Genomic DNA, 12,562 nt, shown 5'->3' with positions numbered 1-12,562 from the left:
ATTTATGCCAGAAAAATATTAAGAAAACGAATTCCACCAACTTTACTATAAGCAAGCACTTTAGAAAAAGATATGATGAGGTACATAAAAGAACTAGGAAGAATTTCCCAATCTTCAAAGCAATGAAATAAAATTTCTCTAAGAAATATATCACATGGTTTATATCTTGACTATATTTTAAGATAAAAACACTAGTTGCTAGTTTTCAAAATACATGTGCCTGAAATTTTTTAATTCTACATTCTTTTATATCATAAAATACCCTCACATTGATCAATCCAACAGATTTCTATTCAAATGTAACAATGAAAAAGAAGACCACAGTTTAAAGATGTCACTATGTAAGTGCTATGTATCCCAGAAAAAAAGAGAATTTCAGTAATGCTAGAAATGACTAAAAAAAAAAAATTCACAATGCTTAGAAAACTTACTCAACTAATTTTGTAATAGGATTTAAAAATCTAATGTAAACCTTTAGCATAACTTATAAATAATAAAAAAATTTCTAACTGAATGTAAATGCCATATAATTTTCATATTTATTTGACAGAAGGATATTTATTTGATGGAAGGTAAGATAAAAATTTTTTACTGCCATTCTACTTAGGATTTATTTTGCTGTCTGTATTCATTTTAATTTAAAATAAAAAAAAAATTTTTCCAGCAACAGAGAGAGTCAGAAAAAGGGTACCAATGACTTGAATTAATACACTTAGTCTCAGAAACTTACTAAAGAATCATGGCTTTTGAACAGCTACAGTAAAAAATACTGTAAGTATTTTTTAGAATGAGTTGTTAAGCTGGCATTCATCTAAGGTGAACAATGAGACTCTGTTAGTTATTATTAAGAACCTGTGGGTTATAACATAATTGAAGTATCCTTTTTTGCCCTACCATTTTGCCTCCCCAAAACAAAAACTTGAGTCAGACAAAGTCTCTGGAACAAACTCCACTTTACAAGAAATTCAGGCATAAAGGAACTTGTTGAACATCACTGCAAGCATACAACCAACATAATCCAGGATGTGAGATACTCTATACAAGGGGACTGTTTCTTTAAAAGAAATAAGGAAAAAGTGAAAAAGAGGGAGAGAAAACCTATAGCCTAAAAAGACTGGATTTGTCAACCGATTTGAAGAAATCAATTGTTTAAAAAAATAATGTTAAGACTTGGGCAAACTCAGGCTTTTACAAGTTAATATTAAATAACTGACCATTTTTAAGATATGATAAAGACATTTTTTGAGAGTCCTTATCTTTTAGAGATACATACTGAAACATGAAAGGAATCATATGAAGTCAGGAATTTGATATAAAAAAACTGGGGAAAGTGAGTATACTTAAAGATGAAAAAGATCAGCCAAGTGTTGATAACTGCTATAGTTGAGTGATGAGCATATACTACTCTACTTTTCCATATGTCTATTTTTTAACATCAATTAATGGTGAAAATCAGTCAAGTGGAGAGGATGAATTATCAAGATTCCTAATCAAGTAGCAATTTAAAAAAAAAGTAAGATGGAGAAAAATTTAACATCCATTTTATAAAGCATGATTATCTTCAGAAAATGATTTAATTTACTACCTATAAGAGGTTAAGAAATTCGTTAAACATAAACATAAATTCAGAAAGATTAGAAAACATATTACTACATAAAGTAGTATCTAAAGAATTCTAAATATATCGTCCAGCTGACAACATAAAATCATTTTAGGTAACTAATATTTTACTTACATTTTCCATATAGTTTGGCTTAAAGCCCTCCTGCTGTCGCCTCAGCTCCTCCTGTTCTCTGTGTCGGATCATCTCCTCTTCACGACGACGGTGCTCTTCTTCATGCCTGAGAGATTTTTAAATAAAAACTCAGGGTGGCTGACATATAAGCCACAGCCAGGTATTTTATTTCAGGTAAAACAAAATCATGTGTGTGTACCCTATTCATGCATGGTGCCAAGTCTGTGGCAGTGAGTGGCTCACCAGCTTTACCTTCTTCCTATTTTGCTCTAAACCTTTAATAAATCAAACAAATCAATAAAATAATTTATCTAGGGTAAATCAAAAAAGTAAAGTAGCAGCATATAACTAGGTTACTTTATTACATACTTACAGTCAAATAATCCAGAATTCAAAAGCTCAAACCAGTACTCTGTAACTGCACCAAGAGAATGCCTGGGATTCAGCACTGCCACAGCAGTCAGTTCCTACAGACACTCACGACCTATCTCAACACAAGCTACTGCAAAAGACCACGATGCCTAGACAAAAACCCTACTATGTGCAGAAGGAAGCCTTAGCAAACCCTCTCTGTCCCATTTCATTAAGCCCTGAGGCAATCCCCTGGAGCAGGTGTCTGCATGCCACCCGTTTTTGTAAATTAAGTTTCATGGGACAACTGTCCACTCACTGGGTTACCTCTGGGCTAGAGCAGTGCTGAATGGTTGACACAGAGACCACATGACATAAAAAGCCTAAAATATTTACCATGTGGCCCTTTCCCAGAAAAAGTTTGCCAACCTCTGCCCCAGAAGTATATCCAAGCATGGAACAACACCAAAACAAATAAACAAAAAAGATATGCATGTGCAGGATTACTGTTAAATTCTAATTAGTTATAATATGATTAAGAGGGAAAAGCTACAAAATAATACTGAAGTAATGGACTGACATTATAATGACATTTAAATCAATGCAAATTCAAATATATATGTCTTCCATAAATTACAAAAAAGTAATTTAAACAGTGAAGACTATATAACGCTGATATCCCCTCAGCAGGTCTCATTTCCAGGCTGTTCTTATAAGCACCCTTCTACACCAAGTACAGACACTTCGTGGTGGTTGTTCTGCACACCACCACCCCCACCCAGACACAAGCACCCAAACTAAAAGAAAGGTGGTATCACCCACAGCCAGCAAGAAAACAGGCTGCTGGGATTTCATATCAGACTACATGAAAAGTAACAAGACAACGTTCCTAAGGGATTTCAAGTGAAATCTAGACTATTTTGAGATTTCTAAGTCCCCAATGTATAACTCTATTCAAGGAAACAGAATATTCCAGTTAACTGGTTAATCCATTTCTAGGACATTAACACATTCATAAAACTTACGGTTAAGAAAATACTTTCATAATTCATACACTGCTGAAAATGTACACAGTGACAGTAAAAATTCCCTTACTCAAAAACTCTAAGGCCACAGGTGTTTTTCCTACTTTAAAAAGGGTTAATACACTATTATAACATCCCCAGCAGGATCTAAGGCAGCAACCAATAACCCAGCCCATTAGTACTTCTGTAGGAAGATGAACATTCACGTTCTGTTGATATAACAAAGGTCTGGGAAGATCACAATATAAAACACGTCAGGTTGTGCATCAGACAGGCTCACATCAGATCCTGCCACTAAATGATACATGGAAAAAAAATTCAGCTCTCAAAGGTTTTTGGTCTTAAGTGTGCAAATCCATTTCCAGTAAACTAAACAGGAGTATCTACACATGTGTGCAAGGATGTACACCCACGGATATAGACTGAGCATTAAAGGCAAAAGGTTGAAGACATTCAATGATAAATGAGGGACAAGGAACGCAATCACAGCCATTACGGAGAGGCAGATTTGCATTCACTGACAGGAAATAATGTCTAAGGCATAAGGTCAGAAAAAAGGCAAATAAAACAATAGTACTCCTGTACATCACTGCTTCTGAAAACCATTTGTATGAGCACAGAAGAGGGTATCAGAGTTTCTATCACACTAGAAATAATCTGGGGAGACAAAAGGCATTGCCCTCTTTCTTTTGTTTTTTTCCCCTTCCATTCCATTGTCTATAAATTCTAGAGTTTCTACACTGTGATTATACCACACTTTTAATTCCATAATATGAATTTACAGACAACATACAGGAACATGCCCTACTGTACATATATGTTTGCTTTTAATTCTTTCCCCTCCATAAGATGCTTTAACAATTATCTTTGTATTGAACGTCTGTCTGGATCAAGGATAATTTCCTAGGTTATATTCACAAATGGAACTAAAAAGCAGAAAGGCGGGATAAATTTTAACATCCTTCATGTTATAGTTAATTGGAAATTGATAAAACCTCAATTTTACAACTTATTTCATTGGAAGCCCACTAATTATACTCAGGGCTCATGTTTTTGTAGGACTCTGAAACCTGAGAGGCTGCAGGCACTCAGCTATGATACAGGACTGCTGCATAACAACGTCCTGTGCTTGGCTCCTGTCAGGCACTATGGCCTCCACACCCACCACAGGCCGCAGTCCATCCCATAATCTTTATACTTTGCCAAACGACATAAAAACTGAAAGAATGGATGGATGGGTAGATGAGTGAGTAAGAGAGAGTAAGGAAAGGAGCAAAGAGAACAAACGAGCAAGTACTAAGTGGCCAGTTACAGCCTGAAACAGCCCATGTAAGCCCTGTCCTTCACTGCCACAACCTCTGAAGAAGTGTCCCACGAAAAACTAATTTATCTAACTTAGCATAGAAAGGAAAACCAGAAAATTCTGTATACTCCAAATTATTCAATTTCTTTCAGGTATACTTTCTTAAGCAGTTTTTTCCATTTTTCAACTAAGGTAAAACAAAAAGACCAAGTCCAAACTCTCTGGCTGGCTCACGTGCTAGTCACTTGGCTCAGTTTAACTGCTATACTTTTATTTGCTTTGTCTTGCAAGGGCAGGATATAACTGACAATTATTAGTATTAAATTAAGTTCCTAGACACCATTTTTTTCCTTTCCTTGATACATGCTGAAAAATTAGTCAATTTTAACGCAAGTTGTTCACATTTCTTAAATCAAGATTCCTACAATTCTTACAATTAATTTCAAAATAAACTCCCCAGGCACAGGTAAAGAGTAACAAATTTACCACCGGCTGTATCTGCTAGAATACAGCCAACCACAAAAGTTACCCGTCAAATTATCACCTAATTGTTGAGATATTTTTACTGTTAGTACACAGTTATCTGAATTTGAATCTGATACACATCTGCACACTAAATAAGATTAATGAAGGACAATTCAGTGAAAATCACCAAGTACACAGAATACTTACCACATCAAGCAACCAACATTTCACTTATGAGACTAGCAACCTAATAAAAATTTCAGTAAGCACTGCGTTCTATTTTGTGCACTTTACTTTCTTTTTCATAATCTGATCACTCCAGGGATTTCCCTGGTGGTCCAGTGGTAAAGAATCCGCCTTCCAATGCAAGGGATAAGGGTTCGACCCCTGGTCAGGGAACTAAGATCCCACAGGCCGTAGGGCAGCTAAGCCCACAGGCCACAACTACTGAGCTCGCACGCCTCAACTAGAGAGCCTGTGTGCCACAAACTATAGAGCCCATGCGCTTTGGAACACACGCTCCACAACTACAGAGCCCACGTGCCCTGCAATCTGCATGCCACAATTAAAGAAGAGAAAACCTGCACACCACAACTAGAGAGAAGCCTGTGCGCCACAACGAAGAGCCCACATGCCTCAACAAAGACCCTGAGTGCCACACCTAAGACCTGACGCAGCCAAAAAAAAAAATTTTTTTTAATCTGATCACTCCAATTAATGTCTGCCTTCCTCCTATATTACCTAAGTGCCACAGCAGCAGAGCTTGTCTTTTGTTCACCACTGTATCCCCAGTACCTAGAGTACTTTTTCATTTTTTTATTTCTAACAAATTTTAAACTTACAGAAAAGTTGCAAAAATAGTACAGAGTTCCTGTATCTCCTTCACACAGCATCCCCTAATAGTAACATCTTCCATAACCACAGTACAATTATGAAACCAGGAATTCACACTGGTACACTGCTACAGCTCTACTCTAGGTCTTCCTTAAATTTCATCAGTTCCCCCACTATGTCCTCCTTCTGTTCCAGGACCCTATCCAGAATCTCACATTGCACGTAATTATTATTTCTCTTTAGTCTCGTCCAGTCTGTAACACTTCTGTCTTTCTTGGTCTTTCATGACCTTGACACTTTTCAAGAGAACTGATTATTCTGTACAATGTTCTGCAATTTAGGTTTGTCTTAAGTATCCTCACGACTAGCAAAACGTTATGAAGTTTTTGCAAGAAAACAACAGAAATGGCTACGTACACTTGTGGTTGCATCACATCAAGGGGTTCCTGGTGTCGTGTCTTATTAACGGTGATGTGATGATATGAACCCGAACACTTGCTAATGGTGGTAACTGCTGGGCTTCTCCACTTTAAATTTACTGTGTTTCCATTTGTACCTCATAAAAAGTTGGCACTGTGCAAATCCTGTATCTCAAGTTTTGTGCAGCTTAGCAACTACTGGGAAATCTTGTCTGAAACAACTACAGGCATGCCTCATTATATAGCCCTTCCCAAATACTGCATATTGCTTTTTCTAAAAAATCAATTTATTCATTTATTTTTATTTATTGGCTGCATTGGGTCTTCGCTGCTGCGTGCGGGCTTTCTCTAGTTGCAGAGAGCAGGGGCTACTCTTCATTGCAGTGCACAGGTTTCATTGCAGTGCACAGGTCTCTCATTGCGGTGGCTTCTCTTGTTGCAGAGCACAGGCTCTAGGCACATGGGCTTCAACAGCTGTGGCAGGTGGGCTCAACAGCTGTGGCTCACGGGCTCTAGAGCACATGCTCAGAAGTTGTGGCACACGGGCTTAGTTGCTCCATGGCATGTGGGATCTTCCCCAGGCCAGGGATTGAACCCATGTCCCCTGTGTTGGCAGGTGGATTCTTCACTGCACCACCAGGGAAGCCCTGCGTATTGCTTCTGCACACTGAAGTTTTGTGGCAACCCGGTATTGTCAGATGGTTAGCATTTTTTAGCAATAAAGTATTGTTAATTAAGGTACATACAATGTATTTTAAGACATTACGCTACTGCACACATGAAAGACTACAATATAGCATACAGGCAGCTCTTACGTGCACTGGGAAACCAAACCACTCGTTTGACTGGCTGTGCTGGTACCCGCTTCCCTGCGGTGGTCTGCCACGTTGCAGGGCCTCCGAGGTGTGCCTATGTTACTCAGGATTCACCCACTGGTAAGTTTTCTCTCAGACTCATTTTACATTTATTATTTGGAATTCTACTTCTAACAACTAAGGAAGATTTGTCCATTCCCCTCCATTTATTTACTTATTCATTAAATTACCTCTATCAGCATAGACTCATGGATATTTACTTTATTTGACAGTGTAAAATCTAATACTATGATTTGTTATTTTGATGTTGAAATTGTTCCAACTTTGGCATATTTAAGTACTTAGCCGTGTTTAAGTACTTTCCTTCTCTCTGACACAAGATTTTTCAGGCTCATCTTGGACTATTCAATCCTGGAATCAACCACTTTTCCAAAAAGCCCTGGTTCCTTTTATTGGAGAATGGTGCTCATAAACAAAAATCTGGGCAATAGATGTGCTTACTGTTCCTGAGGCATCACTGCTTCTGTGTAGACATGGCTAGGAAATACATATATGCATACGAACCCATGCATATACACACACCTTGTTTCTATATCTATCTGTCTAGATTAAACGGTACTCAGTTCATACTGATACTTAGATTCCCTACTGAACACCACAGGAATCATTTGAATTTTAGCCTTTATCCCTTCTTTCTTTCTCCAACAATGAGAAACCTGGGTCATACTTATCTATCTGTACTAATTTATTCACTTAAAAAATATATACAGGACTTCCCTGATGGCGACGTCGTTAAGAATCTGCCTGCCAACGCAGGGGATGCAGGTTCAAGCCCTGGTCCAGTAAGATCCCACATGCCATGGAGCAACTAAGCCTGTGTGCCACTACTACTGAGCCTGCACTCTAGAGCCTGTGTGCCACAACTATATATTCTGAAGCCCACATGCCTAGAGCCCGTGCTCCACAACAAGAGAAGCCACTGCACTGAGAAGTCCTCACACCAAAACGAAGAGCAGCCCCCGCTTGCCACAACTAGAGAAAGCCCGTGCACTGCAATGAAGACCCAACACAACCATAAATAAATAAATAAATAAATAAATAAACAAATCTTTTAAAAATATACATACATTATTTTCAATACAGTCTTGATTGAAAAGGGAAAAAAAGTATATACATAGTTTCAGAATTGGAAACCTAGATCCCTACGAGAAATACACTTACTAACTAGATTACAGAATATATACTGTTCTCGTCACTAGTCTACAGTATTCCATCAAGATACGGTTTTCCAAAGTTATTTAGGTTCCTTATTTTCTGCCCCATCTCCTTCCAGTGTGATAATGCTGTCCGTGTGTAACACAGTTAAGTTCATCTGTTCTATTTTTACACCCTACTTTGGGTTCTCCCCACATTGTTTTTTTCTTGGGTTTTTCTTGTTTTTTTGTTTCTGTTTTTCTTTTTATTAATTGAAGTATAGTTGATTTACAATGTTAGTTTCTGGTGTACAGCAAAGTGACTCAGTTATACACATGCATACATTCCTCTTCATAGTCTTCTCCATCGCGGCTTACCACAGGATACCAGGTATAGCTCCCTGTGCGCTGCAGGAGGACCTTGTTGTCTATTCATTCTACGTATAGCAGTTTTCATGCCACATTGTTTAGTTTTAATTACTTATTATTTCAGCATATGAAGCACAGGGCACTAATTTTAAAAGCCTAGCTGTCGAGAATAAATATAACAGAAGAAAGCTGGATTCAGGTAGGTTTATGTTAGGGCAGAGGAGGTTTCCTTTTCTTTATATAAGCAGAAGAGACTTCCAACACATTTACATAAAACAGAAAGAGGCAACAAGAAAGAAACTGAAAAAATCCCCCTCGTGTAAGGAGTTCATGGGGGGAGTTGTTTACAACCATGGTTCTCAAACTTAAGGATGCACCAAAGGATACATCCTTAAGGATACACCTGGAAGATTTATCAAAGCACAGATGAATTAGCTTATGATTCAGCAGTTCTGAGGGGATGTTTGCGACCTTCTAACAATATCCTAGGTGAGAATACTGACGCTGCCTGCCAAGTAGCACAAACTGAGAAAAAAGAGGTTGGAGTAAAATACGAGTAGTCCCAAAACAGAAATACGCATATTTTGATATAATCAGGTACAAAGCTGGAAAAAATACACTAAAATATATGTACTACTACCTATCTCCACACCGTGAGGACACTTCGAACTCATCAACAGTTTTTAACTTTATTTACCATGAGCACCTTACTTCCTATCACAAGCACTACTTTTATAGCACTTTCAAAACAAAATTTCAAGTTTGCTTTAATCTATCATAACTTTGGGACTTCCATGGTGACACAGTAGTTAAGAATCTAGGACTTCCCAGATGGCGCAATGGTTAAGAATCTGCCTGCCAATGCAGGGGACACAGGTTCGATCCCTGACCCAGGAAGATACCACATGCCGCGGAGTAACTAAGCCCGTGTGCCACAACTATTGAGTCTGTGCTCTAGAGCACGTGCTCCGCAACAAGAGAAGCCACGGCAATGAGGAGCCTGCGCACCACAGTGAAGAGTAGCCCCCACTCACCGCAACTAGAGAAAGCCTGTGTGCAGCAACGAAGACCCAACACAGCCAATAAATAAATAAATAAATAAATTTATTTTAAAAAAAAGAATCTGACTGCAGTGCAGGGGACACAGGCTCAATCCCTGCTCCAGGAAGATGTCACATGCCACAGAGCAACTAAGCCCATTCGCCACAACTACTGAGCCTGCTCTCTAGCGCTTGTGAGCCACTACTGAGCCCGTGCACTGCAATTATTGAAGCCTGTGCACCCTAGAGACTATGTGCCACAACTGCCAAGCCCATGTGCTGCAACTACTGAAGCCCATGTGCCTAGAGCCCATGCTCCACAAGAGAAGTAACCACAATGAGAAGCCCGCGCACCACAACGAAAAGTAGCCCCTGCTCGCCACAACTAATGAGAAAGTCTGCGCACAGCAATAAAGACCTAACGTAGCTTCCCCCCCTCAAAAAAATCTATCATAGCTTTCTTTATAACAATTCCTAATTATGATTTTTGAAACTTGTAAGAGTAATATTTATCTCATATTTTACAACTAAATATTTCAGGTATAAGAAAAACTGCTAATTTTTGTTTCTGCATCTTGGATCAATAACTCCCTTAAACCTCCTTACTTAACCTAACAGATTTTAAGTTGTCCATCACAGCTGTCTATCATGTACTGAGATCTTTAATGCCCATATCCTTTTTACCATGGATTCCATTGCCAGATATCTTTGTTAAACAAATTATCAGAAGTACAAACATGCATAACGGCATTCAGAGTAGTATTATACACATGAAAAAATTAAAACTAACACCAATGCAAATATATCCATCTCTGGAAAAATGACCCAGTAAATCAAAGTGCATTCTTCCAATAAATTATATGAAATAATGCCTAAGCCCTTTATGTAAGTTCACAGTGTCTGCAAAGTGCCAATCACCAGCTAAAAAAAAAATCACAGAACAACAAAGAATTATGGTAGCTTGTCGAGTAATTCCCTAAAGTGTAGTCAAAAATGGACAATTCTGGGGTTTTCCTACATTTTCCAACTTATACAACTGGTCAATTACAGGCATTGGAAGTGTTACTGTGTTACACAATGAAAGCTACATATATTCACATGTATGTTACAATGATGTTCTTTACCTCAGTTGTATTTGCTTCCGTTTTTGCAGCTCTTGGTTTCTGAGTTCTTCTAAGCGTCTGAGTTCCTCTTGACGCCTCATTAAATCTACAAAACATTGATTACAGATTAATATTTTCAGCTTCCCCATCTGTATTTTTAAGGCTGGCAACACATGTAGGAACTTACTCATGCCCATGCACCTGGCTTCTTTTTGTCTATCATATCATTTCACAATGGAAGATTATAAGCTGTGTAATAAACCTATATTATTATTTCTGGGCCCATTTCTTCATGTGTGTGAAGAAAATAATAAAATCCATCCTCAGGTTAAGAAATTAAAAGGGGCAGTAATTGTTTTAACATAGGGCCTGGCACACATTAAAAACAGAATAAATAGTAGGATAAATGTCCATACCCTTTTAGCATGGATTCCACTGCTAGATATCTTTTTTAAACAAATTATAAAAAGTACAAAAATGCATAACGGCACTCAAGAGTATTAGACATATGAAAAAATTAAAACTAACATTTTCATTTACATAGTTTTAAACAAAACAGAATTTTTTTCAGCAGCAAGCTCAAAGCCCAAAAAGATTCCCAGGGAAACATCAGCAGAGGGCACGTAAGAAGCAGACCAAACAGTAGGAATAATGAGATAGGACATGATGTAAAACCCAAAACATCCCTCCCAACACAATCAGCAGGTTTCCTCCTGCATTAAGTCAGTGTCGCATGAAAGAAGGCAATGAAAAGAGTTCCTGAAAGGGGAAGAAGGGCTGAGCACCGATGTGAAAAGACCGCTTTAAACAGGATGAGCCACTCCCAACTGTCACCAGCCCATGTCATACCATCAAGAACAGGGGCTCCAGAGGAGAATAAGATAATGAAAGATACGAGGATGGAAGATGCCTTAGAGGACTGGGACGGGGAGGGTGGGGGGGACTCGAGGGAGGGTGGGGGGGGGAGTCAAGGGAGGGAGGGAATACGGGGATATGTGTATAAAAACATGATTGAACTTGGTGTACCCCCCCCCAAATAATAAATAAATAAATAAAATTTTTAAAAAAAAAGATAATGAAAGATACATTTGTTCTGCACATCTGAGAAGCCAGTGGATAAACTTCCCAAGTGTTAAAAATCTTCGTACTATCTTACCAAAGCACATGTGCATGCCTGAATAAAATACACACACACACAAATACCCTAGATAACACAATTTGGTTGTTTTTATTTTTTTTCTATAATCACATTATCTGAAATTTCTAAAATGAATATAAACTATCTCAACTGAATGTCTCTTAATAAACTGCTATATTCAGAATTCCTGTAACATAATACTAACAGTTAAAGTTAACATTCCATGTACCAGAAACTCTAAATCTTAACTATAACGACACAGGCATCATAATTACAACAAGGTAAAATACTATCCTCCCTACAGATTGAAAACAGACTGAATTACGTATTAATTATGTCAGATAAAAAAGATCCAGACATATTATAAATGTGCTCTAGCAATCCAGCCACTGCATGGCTCAGCTGGGGTGAACAGTCAAATCTCTCCTTATTCCAAAGCTCCTGCCAAAATGCCAGCATCCCAAACCTGGATGTTCAACCTCAACTGAGAAACTTAAAAAACAAAAATTTAAAAACAGATTTTGGGACTCTGCTTAGGAAAGTCTGCTTTGGTATATGGGATAGGAACCAGGTGATTTTGATAACATGCCAATTGAGAAAACATTTAGCCATCTTAAAAACCAAACATGGGGATATGTGTATAAAAACAGATGATTGAACCTGGTGTACCCCCAAAAAAATAAATAAATAAATAAATAAAACCAAAAAAAAAGAAAAAAAGAAAAACCAAACATGATTTTCAAACATTTTTACCATTAGTCGTCAACCTTAA

The 12,562-nt window shown here is 37.9% G+C and overlaps 1 protein-coding gene across 1 annotated transcript in view; it reads right to left on the bottom strand.

Annotated features, from left to right (window-relative positions):
- PSPC1 (paraspeckle component 1) overlaps positions 1–12,562 on the bottom strand; it is a 71,273-nt gene that overhangs the window by 21,194 nt on the left and 37,517 nt on the right. Inside the window, exons 5-6 of the mRNA XM_057707063.1 lie at positions 10,674–10,758; positions 1,736–1,841 (exon numbers count right to left, since the gene is read on the bottom strand). Coding sequence (XP_057563046.1) covers positions 1,736–1,841; positions 10,674–10,758 — 191 coding nt within the window. The remainder of the gene's footprint in view (positions 1–1,735; positions 1,842–10,673; positions 10,759–12,562) is intronic.

This window comes from Hippopotamus amphibius, chromosome 14 (assembly GCF_030028045.1).
Source record: "Hippopotamus amphibius kiboko isolate mHipAmp2 chromosome 14, mHipAmp2.hap2, whole genome shotgun sequence".
NCBI classification, from domain to species: Eukaryota; Metazoa; Chordata; class Mammalia; order Artiodactyla; family Hippopotamidae; genus Hippopotamus; species Hippopotamus amphibius.
Note: the sequence above shows the minus strand (reverse complement) of the source record. Positions and strands in the feature narration are given on the sequence as shown.